The 19931-nt window shown below is 54.7% G+C and overlaps 1 protein-coding gene across 1 annotated transcript in view; it reads right to left on the bottom strand.

Annotated features, from left to right (window-relative positions):
* The window catches only part of LOC112116084 (cytoplasmic phosphatidylinositol transfer protein 1-like), a 42862-nt gene that overhangs the window by 16482 nt on the left and 6449 nt on the right, over positions 1-19931 (bottom strand). The window contains exons 3-4 of the mRNA XM_024213402.2: positions 8229-8377; positions 1145-1233 (exon numbers count right to left, since the gene is read on the bottom strand). Of these exons, the coding sequence (XP_024069170.1) occupies positions 1145-1233; positions 8229-8377 (238 nt within the window). The remainder of the gene's footprint in view (positions 1-1144; positions 1234-8228; positions 8378-19931) is intronic.

Raw genomic sequence — 19931 nt, 5'->3', positions numbered from 1 at the left:
TAAGCATGTCCCTTTTTGCCTCACCCCTGCGTGGGAACCACTCCCTCCCATTTGTGAGATCATCGCTGGGTGAAAATACCACCTCAGATGCACACTCAACGTGCTGCTGGGAGGGGAACTCACTTGCTCTGTGTGGAGGGGGGAATTCAGGCCCAATGTCTGTGGGCAGAGGGCACAGATGCCGCTGGCACTCAGCACTGCTAGGGGCCTGACTGGTTGGATTCCCCTCCAGGCCGTTCTAGAGGAGATTATTGTCCAACATTTCCAGTAAACAACGAGCCTATATTTTGCTGAGGGAGGTATCTGAGGTGAAGCTGGCTGGGCTACAGAGGGGGCACCACCATGAACAGGCAGTGCCATGTCCTGGAGGGGGACCTGGCTCTGTCATACTGTGCAGAATCCTACAGGTGGGGCATGGGTCACTGGGAATCCCTGGGCGCACAGCTGGATGCTGGAACGGCCCCACCCAAAGGCTGCGAGTGCTGCTGTGCAGGATCCTGCCTGGCATTCCAAGCCTCGTCCCTTTCAGCAGGAGAAGAGCGCCCCCTGTGGAGGGCTCAGGCAGCTGCTGGCAAACCAGGGCAGCGAGGACCCTGCGTGAGGTCCCACATTCATCTACTCTGGCTGAGGACTCGCTCCCTGCACTCCTACCTCTGCCTCAGGCCGTGGATCTGCAGCAGCCGGGCAGCATGTGGGCGGAGCTGGCAGCAGCCCAGCCATGGCATGGCTCAAGCAAGGCTTAGTCCTGCAGTGGAGATGGGACCAAGGCACAGCTAACACATGGTCTAGGCCTGTCCATGCTGCAACACAAAGCCCTAGTGTGTGTGGGCGGGGTGTGTGGGGGGGAGACAGACGAGTGGGTCCCCCAACCTGGTATGAAGGACCTTGAATCCCTGCCTCAGGAGGCCAGAGGGCGCGGGGAGAATTGCTTTGTAGTTCTTGATGTGCCCAACAATGGGAGGGTCTGGGCCTGGGCCCCCTGTCCCGGTGTGAGTCGGGAGTCACTCCCCTGTCAGACCAGTGCTGGTGGCAGAAGCAGCTGCGGTGTGAAGGGCTGGAGGACGAGGAGGAGGAGAAGAATGGTGCCTCTCCGCGTGCCCAGAGAGCAGTGGCTGAGTGGGGGGCAGGGTTGGGGGCCTCTTACCCGTAATGGTGTAGGGGTAATAGTTCCAGGCCTTCTCTGTGATGTAGAATATCCGGGGGGTCACCGCGCGGGCCCAGCTGGGCAGCTTGCTGCAGGGGAAGGGAAGAGAAGAGCAGAGCAGAGCAGGGGGCTCTCGTTAGCGCACAGAGCTCGGCTGGTTTTCGGCCCTCTGGCCTCACAGCCCTGGGCCTGAACTCCTCCGCTCACCCCTGCAGCAGGTTCAGCACAATCCCTGCCAATGCGCCTCGGCGCTGACGTGCAGGGGCCACCCCCTGGGGGAGAGAGGGGCTGCACCCACCCTGTGGGACCCAGCTAGCCCTCACCGCCCTGGGCCCAGGCTTGAGCTCCTGACACCTTTCCAGCCCTGCAGCCCCCTAACCAGCCAGCGGCTTCCCAACTCCATACGCACCGAGCTAGGAGACAATGTGCTTCCCAGCTGCCCCCCCACCCCCCTCCCACCCAGTGGGTCCACTGCCATGCTCCCCAGCCAGCCTGCATCCTTCCAACTCCATCCTCCAGCCCCCTGCAGCCCCACGCCCTCCCAGCTCACCCACCTGGGCCCAGCCTCTCGCGCATTCCTCCCCCTCCAGGGAGCACAGGGTCGGCTCCTGCTCCCACCAAAACAAAGGCAGCTGAGCCCTTGATTTCAAGGGGAGCCAGCTCAGGCCCCTGGCTCCCAACGACTGCTTTTGCCAAGTGTTACCCCCAGGCACTGGAAGCGCAGGCCCCGCAGGGTCGGGGCAAGGGACGCAGCGTATGTGCGCGCTGGGGGGGGGACATGACTGTCGCTGGGCTGGGCAAGGAGCCTCTGCTCACAGGCAGAGCTGCAGCAGCCGGGGCTGGAAATGAACAGTATGTTCATGCCAGCTCGCCGTGACCGCCGCTCCTCGCCCATTGGAGGGGAGCTGGAGGGGGGAGGGAGAGATGAGGTGTGGTTTGATTAATTTTCAGCCTCTATAAATAGCATCCCCAAGAGGGGAATCGTGAGCGCCTCGGCTAAAAATACCCTGTCTAGCACCAGCAGCTCCCTCTGTGGGTAAGCAGCCGATTAATGTGCTGTGAGGAGACGGAGCAGCACAGCCAGGACTGCCTCACACAGCCAAGCTGTCCATCGCCTCCCTCCGTCTATGGAGGGGGCCAGGGCGCAAGGCCAGTTCGCAGGCATCGGCGCTCTTCTCCAATCTATTCGCAATTGCTGATAGATCAGCAAGGGGAAAGCCAGAGGGTTGTGCCACAGCAAATGGAAGAGAAAACCAAGGATGGGAAAGAGAAAAAAGCCAGGGGACGGGGCAGTGAGAGTGAGCGTCAGTGAAACACAGAGACAAAGGCCCACTCAGCTAGCCCAGACCAAGCACCCCGGTATCAGACAGCTAAGCACTGTAGTGTAGGCAGAACACATCTGAGTCCTTGTAATGGGGCTAAAGCCACGGACAGCCCTGGGTCTCAGCTTGGTTAAAGAGTCCTGTCTACACTACAGTTTGCAGTGGTCATGTAATTGGGTTCTCCAACTCCGCTGTAGGGATGCCCTGAGAAAGACAGAGAATCCTGGAGCAACCCTAGGATTCTGCGCCCATAAAATCGTTTGGTGACTTTGCTGGAGTCCCTGCAGTCCCTCTATGGGTCTGGCATGGCCACTGGAGTCAATGCAAGCTCTGTACATGGCAAGATCAGGCTGTGGGGCTGCAACAAGCCAGACACACAGATCTTTAGTGTGTTGCATTGCCACTGGGTGGGAGGACAAGGTCTGCCTTCCTTGGTTGTCTCAGTAGAGCCCATTTTTCTCTCCTGCTTCATCAAACGCCGAAAGGCTTGGGCCAGCGTTTTCAGAGTTGGGCACCTCAAATTCAGCTTCTAAATCCATGTTCAAGCATCTAAACAAGTGCCGCCTGCACAGAGGTGCCCAGCCACTGCACCATCCATTTCCCTGCAAAAGCTCAACACCTCTGTAAATCAGATCACTTATCTAGGCGCCTACAGTCCCCGTTCTGCAAATGCCGGTGAGGAGTCCCACTGCTTTCCAAGGCACTGGAGGTGAGCCTAAGGGTCTGGATGGGTGGGTCCCTTTTGCAGAATCGAGGTCTGTATATGGTAACATTAGTCACCCAACTTTGGAAATTGGGGCATAACTGACTAGCCCAAACAGTGACACTGAGGCAAGGTGGGAAGAAAACTCAGCTCTCCTGCCCTCCCAGTTCCAAGTGTCGTGGGTTGGGTTAAACCTTTAAATTGTCAGGTGTGAGCATGACCTCCTCCACCTCTCATTTAAGACAGCTGTAAGAGACAGCTAAGCAGACCCCCCTAAGACAAAGGGGGTACGAGAGCCCACCAAGAGAATTTGAACTACACAGGCACAGGGGTCCACAGGGTGTTGCCTTTGGGGTGGGGTGTGTGTGAGGGAGAGAGAGAGAGAGAGTCTAATAAGAAGGGACAAAAGACACACACAGCCTGGAGGCATGGGGCTGTAAGCAAATATATAAGCTTCTGTTCTTTTGGCTCCTCCTGCATTCAGGGAAACAAGACTTGGTATGTTCCTTGGAAACAAACAAGATTGCCTCAACAGTACCGGACTCCATCATCAATTTCTCCTCCCAACTGGAAAAGCCTACAAGACCCAAATTCCTGCTACCCTCAGGTCAAAAAAGGGAACACAAGCTTGAAGCAGATTATCTCTTCCCCCCTTAGCTGAATGAGAACCTGAAAGTGAAACTGACCAGATACAGAAGCTACACGACTAACCCAGTTTCCCAGCTCCTGCAGAGTGGTATGCAGAAAGTGAACAGCCAGTGCCAGTGATGGCAGGCACATGAGATTTTTAAAGCTCTTTCCATTCTAATCACAATTGTTAATAATTCAGTAAGGAGCTACTTTAAAATACAAGTGCTGGCCCTTAAAACCTTGCCATTGTTAACTTAGATAAATAGTGCTGAGTTATTTCCTTGTAGTTCCCTATATGAGTCATAGGCAATAGCTTGAATACTGCAAATATTGAGCTGATCTATCGGCAAATACTTATTTAGCTCTCCAAGGCAATTGGCAAAGCTCAGTGCAGGAGCACGGTAGGATTCTAACCTGCTGGTGTGCTTTTAGTAACAGGTATTTTGCAGCACGGCCACAGCAATGGTCGCTGGACTAGGTGGCAGCACTGAGCTCACTAGCAAGCTGTTTGCATTTTTCATCCTGAAGCAGCACCCCAGAGTCATCTCCTATCTCAGCAATAAGGGCTCAGAGAGAGAGAATGCAACTTTCTCTGGAGTCAGGGGCAGATCGACACCTGACCAGAACATGTTCAGCCCCCAGGGAGGTTCATGACTAAATGCAAACTGAAGGGAGTGCTAGGTGTGTGCAGGCCAGATGCAAATTGCTCCATCTGGCAGGCTCAGGTACCAAGGAGTAAGCGGATCCCTGTGCTGCATCCAGCGTGGGGGTTGGCTGAAACGTCAACTACAGGCTACTGCCAGAAGTCAGACACCAGGTGAGCTGGACCAACAGTCTGATCAGGCATATGGCCCCAGCGCCTGGCCAGGGTTTGAAATGGATTTCTAACCAGAAGGCATTTAGACTTTGCGGGGCAGGGAGCTTGCCTCCTGACACCTCTGAGTGCCCTGCACTCCGCACAGCAGGACAGAAGCCATCACACTGAGGCAATCCCTGCACAAACTCCTCCTCACAAGCAATGCCTTCCCCACAGAGCCGTAGTCTGACTTCCAAGCTCTGAGCTGGCCTGGGGCCTTCTCCCTAGAGCTCTCTATGGGGCATCAGTTGACTGACACAGTTTTCCTTCTTGGGCAGGGCTGCTAGACAGAGCCTTTGCTCCTTCCAGTCTCACTGGATCTTTGGGGCAAAAGGATAAGGTGTTTGGGGAGGGAAAGGGGGTCAGAAAACAGCCTTGACCTCCTTCTCTGCCATAGGGGGTGTGATACAGACCTACCCAGGCAGGTATATTACCCCATCTTCTCTATGTTTCACCGGAAGGGGATAAAAGCTAAGATCTAGCTGATTGTCATGGTTACTGCATGGGGGTTGAACAGGACTAATAGGTTAAGAGAGATGCAAAATGTAGACTATTAGGTTGCAAAGTGAGTCTTGTCTCCTGTGCTGAGGTGGGGTCTCAGGGCGGAGGACAATGGAGATCCCTCCAGGAAGACAGCAATGTATTTACTATGGTCCAGGTGGAGACTTGGGCATTTACAAAAACAAAGGAACTGCAGGAGGATTCTCTGAAGAGGTGGGGCCCTGGGCTAAGAGACAATAGCCTGTGATTATAGAGGAACAGAAGAATTGGTGGTGGGGTGAGCTGTTATCCTTTACAGAGGAGAAATTCTGCCAGAGAGGGTGTCTCATGAAAGGTGGATTCCAACTTTCTGAACTGGACAAGCATTGCAACGACTAACCATTGGGTGAAAAATACCTTAGATGGGAAAGTAACCTGGGAATAAGTACAGGCTATCGAGTGGGGTTCATGTATCTCTCTACTTGTAACCTTTCGTTTCCAAACCCTTTGACTTGCTTTTATTTGAATCTCTGTCTCCAGCTCTGTTTGGTTTTACTGCAGACTGGCTAGGGGCCTTGAGCAAACTTTGCAAAGGTGAAACCCATAAACGGGGAGACCCTGCTTCCGTGGAGGCAGCGGTTCAGTGCACACTGCGGGTGTCCAGAAGACAAGGGACTGGGCACTCACGTGTAACCCAGTGGGGTGTGTCCATTGCTAGCACGCAGGATGGGAGAGTGCATCTCCTGGAGCCCAGAGTGGACGCTGGTGTTGCCAGCAGCCAGTGGCTGAGGATGGGCTGAGTTTCTCCCCCCCCCCAGTGGGGACAGACAAGGCTCCCTCCCTGGGAGCAGATGGTAGTTATTCACTCTGGACCCCTTGGGAAATGTGCTCTCAACTGCAGCCATTGGCCCCGCCACCACTAACTATGGGGATGACCTCTGCCTCCTGACCCCCTCCTCCTTGAGGACACTCTGGAGTTGGGAAGGCAGTGACCTACCTGGGGACTCGTTAAAGAAGGAAGATGGGGCAAGCAGCCACCCAGCACCTCAGAGGGCCTTGGAGAGGAGGACTGGGAGTGGCAGGGTTCCAGGTGTCACCCCTGGGTGACTCAGAGAGTCTGGGGATGAGATCACCTGGAACAGATTGACTGGGGTTAGGGATTGACATGACCATGGTGGGGAGCAGGGGATTCTTAGATGGCTGAGTTCTCTGAATGTGCAGGGATGGCCCACTGCCAACCCCTGTGAACAGAACCTAGTAATCCGCAGGGACAAGCCCCTGCAATTTCCATCCTGCCCTAGTAATCCTCAGGGACAAGCCCCTGCAATTTCCGTCCTGCCCTGCTCATGGTGCCCATTTACCGCCAGGTTCTGTAAACTGGCGGCAGGCGCTCTGGGAAGATTTATACAATAGCGTGATCTAGTGCTCGGAGCTTGGACTCCTGGGGTCTATTGCTAGCTCTGCCTTTGACCCGCTTGGTAGCTTTGGGCACGTCACTTCCCCGCTCTCTCCACATGTGGGGTGGGGACAAGGAGAGTGACTCACTGCGAGGTTCCGCTCATGTTAGCAAAGCGCCTGGATGCTCAGATGAGAGCTCTCCAAGAGCAAAGCACACCGGACCTGCAGCATCCACAGCCCCTAGTGGCTTCCCAGAGCCACCTGAGTGCCCAGCACAGCTCTCCTCATGCTGCCCCAATGCAGCCGCCATTCGCCTTAAGGAACTCATTAGGATTCAGACACCTGGAGGCCGCTACCAAACAAGGGCCAATAAATTAGGGAGACACCTGGCCCGGCTGCTGCTTCTCAAGATGCAGAGCTGAAGTGGCCTTTTCTGGGATCAGGGAAGCTATTAATCCATCGTGCTCAAGGATCACTCAAGAGGAGGCTCAGAAGGGGACATGCGGACTGGAGTAGGAATCAAAGCTGAGCCGGAATAAAGGGGATATTGACAGACATGCTCCTCCTGCTGGCAGGTGGGAACATTCATCTGTGGCAGCTAGTGTGAGACAATGCTGGGACGTGGTGCCTGGATGGGTCCCAAGAATTATTTCTGCAACCACTGATGTCCTGTGAGCTACATTTGCAGGAAGCAGGATTCCCTATCAGGACCATCCAGGACCTAACATAAGAGGAGAGCTTTGCCTGGAGGATAGAACACCACCTTGAGATGCAAGAGGAAAGGGCACAAAGCAGCAGGGGATAGAGACCAGCTCAGCAAGAACCTCATGAGCTCTTGCTACTAAGAAGTCCTGGTCACTGTAGCGGATATGTCACACACTTCTTGGGATTCTGCTCCTGGGGGTGGGTGAAAGCAACCTCTCAAATGCGAATGATTGGCTGAGTTGTACTGGAGTTAGTGTGTTTGGTGAGGGGCGAGTCAGAGAAAGAAGTGGTGGGGGGATGGTGCTGGAGAGAGCCCAAGGGATTTCAAAGAGAAACCAACACAGAGAACAGGCAGGATCCAGTGACCAGGTCTTTGGAAGGCCCGGAACAAAGGCTAGATGCAAAAAGCATGGAGAGAGAGGGGAGCTGGCACATACAGGACAGGAGAGCCGGATTGCAGGTTCAAATCCCATCCTTGTTGTTTGGTGGCCCTGTATGAAGTCAGCTGGGGATCTCAGGCTTGTGGTGAAGTGTCCACATCACAAGCTGTCCATCACCCTGGCTCTAACTGCTCCGGTCTCAGCAGAGAGCCTCTGTCCTCTTGCCCATAGAGGCGAGGGGGTCTCTAGATCAGGTGGCAACATGCAGGGGGAGCGTGCACGGCTGCTGCTTGTACTGTAGCCATTCTAGAGCCACAGCACAACATTATTATTTATGATTAGCAGTGTGGTAGCACCTAGGAGCCCACTGTGAACTGTGCAAGGTGCTGTTCAAACAGAACAAAAAGAGAGGTGCAGCCCCACAGCTGTCAAATGGGGTTTAATAAAACACCCTCCAAGATGTCAGGGTTGCGATCAGGGGCCCCTTACTCAGGAAAGACATTGTTTATTAGGGAAGCCTTAACCCGGCGCTCAGCCCCCAGGGACAATGGCAGAAGTAGCCTATGCTTTGCGGATGATCATCCAGGGGATGGATCAGAGGAGCTCTCACCTGGACAGGTGCACACGTTTCTCGGTGAACTGGCCGGGCCCGTGGACAGGGTCTTCATGCGGCTCATTTTTCACCACTTCCACACCCTCGCCTTTTTCGCTCTCCTGGTGACTGTGCTTACTGATCATGTAGAGCTGTCCAACGCGGTACTGCAACAAGAGGGGACATGAGCAGGGATTCCCCGCTGCTGAAAGGCGCAGGGCGAGAGCAAGAGGAGGCCATGCAGCTCCTCTGACCCCTCTTCAGCCAAGGCGGGATTGTTCCCAACTCTATAGTGAGTAGCGTTCTGCCTGGCACAGCTTGACATTTCCAAGGGCTGCTACCCCTTCCTTGGGAGACTGGCCACAGACCTCTCCATCAGGCTTCTTTCTCCTGGGGTCCTGCCTCCCTTTTATCACCTGCTCCCATCACTCCCGCTCGCAGCCCACTCCAAACGATTCCTCTCCTGCCTTGGCATTTTCACCCCTCGCAGACTTGCCGCAGTCTCCTCACTCTTCGCTTAACTTTCCCCACCATTCAGTCTCTCCCAATTGGTATTTTGCTCCTCCTCGCTGAAAAGCTTCCAATTAGTCAATCGCTCTCTAGGAAAGCAGAGCCCAGAAATGAACACAACGGTCCAGTTCTCCACATGGGGTCACTTACACCAGTACAAAAAGAGCGTAAAATGCTGCCGCTGACTGGGGGAGCATTGCACTCTCGCTGGGGTAAATGACTGGAGAATTCAGCCCAGCTGGCCAGAGAGCCTAGAGCCTCCTCACTCTGAGACGCTGCTGCATATGCCATCCTACATTATATGAGCCTTTGTTTTCCCTGCCATATCACACTGCAAACTCCAGTGCACGGTACACACTATCCTGGGGCTACCCGGGCTGTCGAGGCTCCTCCACCCCCGCCATAGAATGGTTTGTTTTTCTCCCTCCCTGTGTTATTCGTGTGCATTTTGCAAGCTGAGCCTTGGGTTCTCCTTTTCTCCCCATGTTTCCTTTGAATGAATACTCTGCCCTGGCTCTTATTTGCGGCTCCTCCCAATTTAGAATCATCAGGGAATTTCATTAACTTGCTGTTTACTCTCCCTGCCAGATCATTAATGAGGATATTAAATGGGACTGGCCCCAATGCAGCTGGCACCCTCTTCACAACTCCCCCGTTGCCGCACGCGGCTGGCTGGCGCTCCCCTTCGTCGAGGGATGCAAGCACTAGGTGGAAGAGGCATGTGTCGGTAGCTTCATGGAATGGAAGGCTCCATCATGCTTCCCGCCCCCTTCCCCCCAGCTCACACTGAGGGCAAAAAGGGGAACGGAGACTGCCTGTTCTTGCTTTCAGCCATGTTCCTGAGCAGCAGGTCCATACCCCCACATTGCAGGGCTCCACACTTTCTAGGGGAGAGAGCAGTTCACACTCCACCTCCACTGGGGCTGCTCCCACCTCTGCACACTGCTTTAGCCCCACACCACCCGATTCCCCAACCTTGTCATCACCTTTCTCTCGGTACACTGGAAACCTAGGGCCTGATCCCGCGAGGTGCTGCAAGCCCTCAACTCCAGCTGAAGTCAGTGGGATTCGGGGGCACTCAGCACCACACGGCATTGGAGCCAACATCCATTCAGCCCTAGGCTTTTCCACCCTGCTCCAGTCTTGGCCTAAAGGGGTTGCTGTTACCAGGGGAGACAGAGGGATTTCAAGGTCTACATCCAGCCCTAGGCATCTGCACCCTGCCCCAGCTCTGCACTCCCCATCAGCAGCAGATGACACAGTGCTTTGTGCAGAAACCATTGATTTGGTAGGCAAAGCGTCTCCTAGCAGGGGAAGGCTGGACATGGGCGCTGAGCCCTGCACTTACCAGCAGGGGGCACTGCGGAGAAGAGCATGAGGCTCCCTCCTGGTGGGTGGGGATATGGCTGCATACCTAGCCCAGGGAAGCCTGACCCGAGGCAGTTCTGGGGGAGCACAGAGCGACATAGGAGCGATAACCACAGCCTCTGCTTCTGCACGACAGGGCTGCCTCTTAGATCCTCTGTGGTTTCCTCACTCATGTCATTCACCCCCAGAGCCACCAGGGTCCACACCCCCGCTCGCCCCAGAAGCCGCCCTTCCAGGGCCCCGTGCATGAACCAGCACCATAGCGAGGGGAAACGGGTTCAGACCCAGCCCGTATCCTGACCTTCAGGGCGGCTCAGGGGGGCCAGCCACCCCTCATCATTCTCCCCCTCCCCCCGCTCATTCACCAGTTAGAGGGCAGCATCTGCTGTATGGGGGGGAGCAGCCACTGTGCACACCACCCAGGGGATGCAATCAGCACCTAGCTCCCCTCCACTGCCACAGTCTGGGGGTCAGGGTGTGGGGAGAGTGCAGCCCTGGGTTGCCATGGCAGCACCAGCAAGCTGGTAGAGGAGGCTCTGGAGTGGGGGACTGTAATTGGCTCTGCCCTCGGCCTCCTCACCCCACCGTGAGCCCCAGCTGGCATGGCTAAGCAAAAGGCCTGGACGCTCCTTGCAAGCTGAGGGCCTAGCAGAGCTGAAGGCCTCTCTAGAGCAGGTGGGTCCCAGACCTTCCTGCCATCCCACTGAGCATGCTCCAGCCCCAAGAAAAGGAGGCTGCGCCAAACCACTCACGGTGCCACCATGTGGGAGCCTGGCCCATGTTGGGGATGGCAGCACCCAGAGTTGCATGGGGGGGGGGGAAAGAGGTGGCACAACAGGGCTCAGCACCCAGGCTGAACGCCAGCATTCAGCAAGGCAGGGAGAAACGGGGCGTGGCTGTCTGCAGGAGAAGGAAGGGGTGACAGCACCTCATGTTATTCAGTGCCACCCCATGTGACCTCTCAGTGAGGGGTGGAGGGGGGGCATTGTGGCACATCCACCAGCCCTGCCCACTGACACATCCTGCAGATAGAGGGGGTATAGCCCCTGGAATCCCCCACCCCCATACCTCCACAGGGGATGGCCGTGGTCCTGCAGCTGGCAAAGACCTCTGTGCCCCCATGAGCGGGGGGGAGAGGGATTTGCCCCTATTCTCACCTTCCAAGCAGCTCTTCAAACTCCACCACAAAACCCCCAGCCATCCTCCTTCCTCCCAGGAGGTCTGGGGGAAGGGACCAAGTGGGACCTTTCAGAGGAACTCAATCAGCCCTCATTAGACGCCTCTGGATTTTCTATTGTTTCCTGAGGATGAAAAGGGTGGGTCTGAGCCTCAAGCTCTCAGCCCCCCAATTGGCTTCCCTGTTCCCTCCGTGCTGGTCCTCCTGCTGCCCCAGAAGTAACTACCTGGCCTTTGTTCGTATCACAGGCCCCAATGGATCCCTGCCTTGGCCCCAAACCTGTCCCAGCTGGGCACAGGCAGAGAGCAGGAGGAGGGGAGGATCCTGCGTTATCCTCCCCTAGCCGGAGTTGCTTCAGCCACTCATAGCCACTGCAGTCCTGGCCTCTCCTGGCAGGGGGTGCTGAAGGGAGTAGGACAGGAACACTGGATGCAGGGGAGCTCCCAGCTGCTCCTGTCCGAGCCTCTCCCAGCAGAGGATCCTGGTAGGCACAGGCTGGGGAGCACAGCCGGGGTGTTAGTTCCCCCTACTAGGCCGTGGGGCTGTACTAAGGTTCTAGCTGCCCAGGAAGCATCTCCCCGCGGCTGGCTGAGTCAGCCTCCATTGTCAGCAGCAGCTCAGCCTTCCCATCCATTACCTAGCGCTGCTGCCTGTGTAAATATTAATAACGAGTGCGGCACATGGAAACAGGGCTGAGTAGATAAGCTATCAGCGGAGAGCATGTCCGTTCACACCTGCCAGCCACTGCAGGAGCCTCGGCGGCACCAGGCCAGGGCTCGCTTCTCCCCACCCTCTCCCCAAGCGGGGGAGGATAGAGCTGTTCCCTCCCGGTGGGGATCTCCCTGGGGACGCAGTCTGAGGGCACCCCACCAGGGTCTCAGTCAGGCTGAGGAAAAGGCACTATAGCCAGACCTGGTCAGACACCTAGGGTATGTCTACACTACAGGATTAATCCGAATTTAGATAATTCGAATTTGGGAAACAGGTTGTATAAATTCGATTGTGCGCGGCCACACTAAGCACCTTAATTCGGTTTTAAACCACATTAATTCGGTGGTGTGCGGCCACACTACCCCATTAACTTAAACACAGTAATTCGGTGGTGTGCGTCCACACTAACCCTAATTCGAATTAACAAAATCGATTTAGGCTCTACTCCGTTCGTCGAGGTGGAGTACAGAAATCGATTTAAAGGGCCCTTTAATTCGAATTAACTGGCTCTGTAGTGTGGACGGGTGAAGGGTTAATTCGGATTAAGGCAGCTAAATCCGAATTAAAGTCCTAGTGTAGACCAGGCCCTAGGCATTGCAAACCTAAGCCATGGTGCAGTGCTCTCTCCCAACGACTGGGTGGGGCCTTAGAGAAACTACGCTCCCTTTGTAGAGAGGGGGCCGGGGCTTAACAGAGGCACTGGACTGGGACTCAGGAGACTTGGGTTCTATTCCCAGCTCTGCTGCTGAACTGCAGCATGACCGTGGGCAAGTCATTTCAACTCCCGGTGCCTCAGTTTCCCAACCCCAGCCCTTTGTCCGTTTAGCCTGTCAGTTCTCAGGCTCACAGCCCCTAGCATGAGGGGACTCTGACCTTGCTCAGGGACTCTAGCTGCTGCTACAATACAAATTACAGTGAGTAATGAAAGCGCTACATCCACACAATGACCTTTGGGCCTGGGATCCCTGGCTAACTCTCCAGCTCAGCCAGAAAGCAACCCCTGCACTGCTGCTATCATAGACAAACAACCAGGGCTGACTGAGAGCTCTGAGCTGGGGGATCTGCGGCTGGAAACACTCCATTGTTTGCAGTTCTGACAGTCCTCTGGGCTGAGCAGGGAGCGCTGGCATTACCCATGGCATGGGGCTGAGACCCATTTCTTTTTGTAACTGGGGTCTATGCCTCTCCCCACAATGATCTCATTTCAAAGCCTCTAACCATGCCTCAGTCTATCGCCCGCAGCTAGTGAAGAGAACCCGCATTCCCTGCCCCAGACCTCGGGATCGGAGGAGGCTGTGTGGCCTACTGGGAAGAGCATGGAGCAGAAGCTGGGATAATCCTGGGTTCCAGCGTGGATAACGCAACTGACTCACTGGGAGGACGAGTGCGCGAACTGACATGTCTGGAGCTGACCCTAGGAAACCTCCCTGTGGCACCAGGCCTGTACAAGGATGATCCCAGCTCCTAGTCCAAGCTCGTCCCAGTAGGGCACACAGCCGCCTCCAGTCCTGAGGCCGAGAGCATGTTCTAGTTCTAAAGGCGCGTATGGTAAGTCACTCCATCCAGCAGCCGGGGTACAGGGGAGGAGACGAGGTTAGCACACTCAGACTCTTTCAGGCACACTCACAGGCCTCCAGCCAGGCTAGATGGAGTGTGTTAGCAGAGACTCCCGCTCACATGGGACACTGCAAACAGTCAAACAACACCCCAGAAAGGGCCAGTTTCTGCTGTGCAAACATGAACCGCTCCAAGCGGATCAGGTTCCAAGTGCTCCTCTACTGGCTGCATGGACTGTTTGCTCAGCACATGTCAGACTTAACCTGATTTTAACCAGGATGTTCTCAGGGTGTCCAGGGAGGGACGCTGCTTGCTTGGAATGCCATGGCTCCAGGCCACAATCTTGCCATGGGTATCCTTTATAAACAGCTGTATTACAGTAGCGCCTATAGACTCCAGCTGAGATTTAGGGCTCTATTGTGCTAGGCACTGTACATACATCATGCGAGACAGTCCCTGCCCCAATGAGTTTAGAATCTAAACAGATAAGGGCTCGAAGGGGAAACTGAGGCACACATGCGGGAAGTGAGCTGCTCAAGGTCACACGGCAGGCCAGATCTCCCAAATCCCAGTCCAGGGCTCTAGCCACTGTACTGTACTACCAGATCCCTCCCAACTGAAACCAGGGAATGGCAGGAGTGACAGCTCCAATCACAGCAACCGGGAGCCATCTTTGGCCTATCTGTCATTTCCCTTTATAAAGTGGAGCCTGGAGATAGTTCGCCAGCTTTTCAAGCACAATAAACCCCTTCTGGAGGAGTCTGCTGAAAAGAACATTGACTTTTTGTTCAATAAATAACATGGGAGCGGAAAAAAAATATTTGATGATGCTTCTGCATAACAATTATTTTACTGTTCCACTGAAGATCCTATTCATCATTCTAATTGCCAGAGAGATCTTATCTCCACTTCACCTAACTGTAAATGTTCTCCAGATGTTAACACGAAATCTTTGCTCTCTTAGCACACTAGAAACTGACAGCCCTGCAGTCCCCAGAGTACATTTGGAAAAAGATATGCTAGTGGGCATCCTGAATAAATTGCTGATGTGCCCTTTCTAATCAAGGCTACAAAGCAACCTTTGTATAGGGATGCTGGGGACCTACTGTAATTACCGGGGCTTGCTGTTGGGAATTTATGCTTCTTCATAAACATTAACACTATAGTTTACTATTAAGAGACTAGGGTATAGCTCAGAGGAACTCTAAGCACCAGTGCTGTAAGCAGATTAGCCATGGCTCTCCATAGACATGGATATGATATTACATTGATTCTAAGAGGGATACTTGGGAGGTCTCAGCAAGCATCGATATTTTAGGTCAGGGGTTCTCACACTGGGGGTCGGGACCCTTCAGGGGGTCGTGAGGTTCTTACATGGGGGGTCACGAGCTGCCAGCCTCCACCTGAAACCTGCTTCACCTCCAGAATTTATAATGGTGTTAAATATATTTTAAAGTGTTTTTAATTTATAAGGTGGGGGTCACACTCAGAGGTTTGCTGTGTGAAAGGGGTCACCAGTACAAAAGTTTGAGAATCGTTGTTTTAGATTACTATCGATATACTCAGTTTTAAAGCATGCCACTACTGCTTCCTATATGTTACTAAGCTTATCAACAGTCTCAGCAGTTATGGGCACGGTAGCTTACTACAGATAAACTCACAGCTCTGTACCACAGACAGTGTAACTTATTATAGATCTCCTCACAGCTCTCTGCAACCATGGGCGGTGTGCTGTATGCTACTGCTGCTATCCTCGTGGGGAATCACTACTAGCACACGCCTACAGCAGTTAGCATGAATAAGGTCAAGATCTGCTTCTAAAAGTAGCTGCCTGTAAATATATTGTAGGTTACTAGTGGTAAATACTCGTAGCCCTTCTGGAGCCGCGTATTATGCTACTGGCATAGGCACAGCTAGCTGTAGCAATGACAATGCACAGCATTAGTCATGGAATAATTATTGACAACACTACAGAGCTCGGATCTCCTCATCCTACGATACTGCGTGCTAAAAGAGACTAATTGCTTGAGGAGCGCATGTGGTCTTGAATTATATCCCATCAGCACGTGCATTGCCACGGCCAGCTTCCCCAGATCACCCCAGGGCTGTTGTGCCATAGCCAGGAATCCTCAATCTGTTGTATTTAATCAATCACAAGCCAATTGTTTTTAGCACTAGGGAAAAGTCATAAGTTCACCTTGTAGGCCACTAAAGGCTTTTTGCCATAGTTCTAATAGCGAATTCAGATCCGGGGCTTAGGCCCCTAGGTGTCCGTACAGCACCTAGCACAGCCTGGATCTCGGTTGTGGCCTATAGACGCTACAGCAATACAAATAATACATCTGCTGCAGTGACCCCGGCTGGCCCAAGAGAGAGCCTTGCAACCCCTATGCTCCAAAACACGGGTTTCAGTTTGGAGTGTCAATACCCAAACACAACAGAGGTGGCCTCTGATGCTGCACAGGGCCCCATTTTTCCAGAGCACCCAGAACACAAGCATCCAGCCACCAGGAGGTTCCCCTTGCAGTGGTGCCAGTTGGCCATGGCAGAGATTGCATCACTCTCCCTGCCTCACTCCTGCGGAGTGGGTGGGTGCTCAGAGGCCCAAAGATTAGCGGGGGGCTGCCCCAGCCTGAGGATGCGTCCCACGGGGAAGCTGGGGGAAGCTCCACACAGGTCCCACCCACCTGACCTGGATGTCAGAGGTGCCGAGTGCCCACGGCTCCAGCCAAAGTCAGTGGGAACTGCAGGCACTCACCTCAGAAAATCATGCCCAAAGGGGCCAGGCTTAGGGAGGACTTGCACTTGGCAGAGGAGCTAAACAAGTGAACACTATAAGGGCAGTCAAATCTCAGGCTTCCGGGCATAAGCTGTGTGTGAGTGTGTGTGTGTGTGTGGGGGGGAAATGGGCCAACGCAAGCCCCCCATCACCCCCTGCACACACACCCCTTCATGGCAACAGCATTGCCCCATCCCGTGAAAAGTAGGGGAGATGCTGGCCTAAGTGGGTTTGCTGGGATGCGTCCATCTGCCTTGACAAATCCTACATGCCGATCCCTTCCCATAGCTCCAAAAACCAGCACAGCCCCATAAGGACTGGAAGTGTCACCCAAAGGTTACAGCAGGGACCTGGGAAGTCAGGACTTCTGGGTTCAGTTCCGAGCTCTGACACTCGTTGAGTGAGCTTGAGCAAGTCACTGCCTGGCTCTGTGCCTCAGTTTCCCCATACATAACACATGGGCAATGCTCTCACATGCCCAGGTCCCCTGAGCATTGATTGATGAGTGTTTGCAGAGCGCTTGGAGCGCCTCAGACGGGAGGGGCGAGAGCAGGGCCGCTATGACTGTGGGCGCCATGCAGGGCTGCTGCCCAGGGCTCTCCGCGCTCAGCATCTTAACATACCTTCGGTTCGGTTTCTCAGAAGACCTGTCAATGAGGAAGTTTCCATGACGCACGCTGCCACGGTAACGAAGGCCTTTTGCAGGAGGCAGGAAGCTGCCTGCCTGACACTTCCCGTGCAGGGGAGGCCTGACATGTAGCTGACCCTGGGCCCATGCTGAGCTCGGGGCCTGCTATCAAACCACAGCCTCCCCTCTGGCCGTCTTTCATACACACCCAGCCCCTCCTGCCCGCAAACTGCAGACCTGCACGGCAGCTTGAAGCCTTCGCCCCCCCGCCCCTCTATCCACACCCCACAGCTGCTGTCGCTTTGTCCTGTTGAACAGCAGGCTGATGCAGACCAAAACTGCATTGCAGAGCCTGCCCGAGCTCCCCTCCCCACAACGCGCTTCCTGGCCAGTTTGGAAACTAGAGATCAGCTCCCGGGGAAGAACGCAGATCTGGATGTGGAACTGGCTGGAGTTTGGGGCCAGGCCCAGCTGTGCTAGAAGCTAAGTCTACCTGCATGGGGCACACTCCGGTCACTGCCCACTAATTCACTGCTCTCCTCTTTAACGCCCCCACCCCTTCTCTCTCCAGGTCACTTCTCCCAGCAAACGCAGCTCTCTGCTTCCATCAACCATATAGGACTCTGCTCCCAGCACATGCGTGTGCCTGCACTCACGCCATACAGGTCAGCCCTCAATCTGCTTGGTGAGATAGAGCCTAAGGATTGACCCAAGCAGCTGCCTTCCACTCGCATGCGGCTCTCAATCTGCCACTGGCACCAAGTCCCTTTTCCCACAGCGATCCAGCTGCCCTCAGTAAACCTGTGCCAAGTAGGTGGCACGACAGCAAAGGTCGTGAATGGGGCCATGGGCAGAGATGATGCGCCCATTTCTTGTATGGGAGAGCAGCATGTCTGGCTAGCGCCCAGCCATGGAACATATGGTGCCAGGGAAGTTGGGATTGTTGCAGGTCTGTGGCACGAGGCAGAGATGGACCCTGTGGACAGAGTGATCTTACAATTACCCCACACAGCATATTTCATCTAAATCCATCCCAAAGCGCTTTACAACACACACATACAGGAAGAACTTCCTCTGCCACTAACATGCAGCCACCTCTGAAGTGGAACAGAGCAGCTGTTTTAACAGTGCACAGCAACCCTGTGCAAGAGTTAAAGACAGGGAGTGGGGACGAATACTGTATCCAACTGAAACTGCTGGGGGAATTTTTGATTGGTAGAGTGCAATGACCCCTCACTGGAAGAGGGCCAGGGCTATGCCTCTCTCAGAGTGTGCTATGGCAGAGTTTTGATGCTCACAAGTGTTCAGAACCTGGGTTTCCTGTTTCTTCCAAACAGCAATGAACCAAAATCTGCTCTCAGTTACAACTCTGTAAAACCAGAGTCACTCCATTTGACTTCATAGGCGCTACTCCAGATTTACAGTGGTGTAAGCAAGGGTAGATTTGGGTCCAGCAGCCCAGTGGCCTATGTATCTATCTGCGTAGTTATCTCTAGCACATCCATCACAGCAGCTTCCAGGGGTCATGCTAGGGAACAGCCTGGAGCACCGGTTACTGAATCAGCAGTGCGGCTTCCCACTGCGCCCTGCGATTTCCCATCCAAGTCATGAGCCTGCCCGACTCTGCTTAGTTTTTTCCCCACAGTGAAAATAACCCTGCAGCAGGCCTTCAGAAATGCCACCTGCAAGTTACTGGCCTTTTTACCTGGTGGCACACATTTGTCACTGCACATGGAAGCCATCACACTTAGCCGCCACCGGCTCCTGCCTAGCGCTTTCGCTTCACACACACTACCAGCCCCGAGTGTCAGGTCCCCTGAGAACAGACAGTTCTACAGTCAGCATCTGGCAGGTTAGGGCTTACACCAGTGCTCTTAGCACAGAACAGAGGACTCCCAAACTTTTCCACGGTGTGGGTCACATTTTAACCCCGTGCTTGTCCCCTCTCACCACCTGACCCCATCTCTCAACGCCTCTGTGGCAACTCCAGCAACTGCTTCAATGGAAACATAACATTGGGAATGCAGTACACATACTGGCGCTGGGATGTAATGCAATATGACAGCTGGAAATGTTCTCTGTGGACACCAGCAGGTGCGCCACAGATGTTTTTTTAAATAAGGCTCAGGATTGCTGTGCCCATTTTACAGATGGGAAAACTCAGGCAGGTGCCCACAGCCACACAGCGACTCAGTGGCAGTGCTAGGCAGATCATCTCCTCCCAGCTCCATGCCTGCTAGATCCTGCAGCACTGGACCCCTCCAGCATAGTGGGGAAGGAGCCCAGACCTCAGCAACTGCTCACTAAATGTGCACCAAGAACCGCTCGATGGCACTGCTAACAGAACTGGGATCAGAAATCAGCTCTTACAGCCTAGTCCTCAGCTCAGCCCCCGGAAGCACGAGACAAATTCCCCAGGACGAGCCACACAGCAGCAGTGCAGGGAGCTCCCGAGCCTGCTGAACACTCCTGCCTGGCTCCCTCCTCCCCCATGTGATGCTGGAAGCCCAGAGCCTTCCCCGCTCTGCTGTGCAGACAGCTCCCACTCCCTCTGCCCCTCTCCCTGTGAATCCCCCATCCCCAGGCTGGGGAGACTGAGACCCTGCCTCTGTTCTGAGCACTTCTTCCTGGCTGGCTGGCTGGGCTGGGAGGGGACGGAGCAGGTGACAGGCGCCAGGGAGGGCTGGGTTCCACCGGCCAGGGAGGGCACCTGGCAGGGAGAAGGAGAGGCCCAGAGAGGGGAGGTGGGCAAGGTGCTAGCGCCAGCTCCCATTTGGTACAGGGGGACGAGATCCAAGATCCTGCACCTCACAGCCCCTGACTCCTTACCTTTACCCCCTGCTGCCATTCTGCCCCTTTGGGCCCCTCATCCCCAACTCCTTACCTGTATACCCCCCTGCTGCCTCCTGCCCCACCGTACCCCTCACCCCATCACAGCCCAGCTCCCCACCTCACCCCCCGCTGCCACCTGCCCCATCGTACCCCTCACCC

This window comes from Terrapene carolina, unplaced genomic scaffold (genome assembly GCF_002925995.2).
Source record: "Terrapene carolina triunguis isolate 2854851 unplaced genomic scaffold, T_m_triunguis-2.0 Scaffold93, whole genome shotgun sequence".
NCBI classification, from domain to species: domain Eukaryota; kingdom Metazoa; phylum Chordata; order Testudines; family Emydidae; genus Terrapene; species Terrapene triunguis.
The sequence above is the reverse complement of the archived record's forward strand: the minus strand, read 5'-3'. Positions and strand labels throughout refer to the sequence as shown.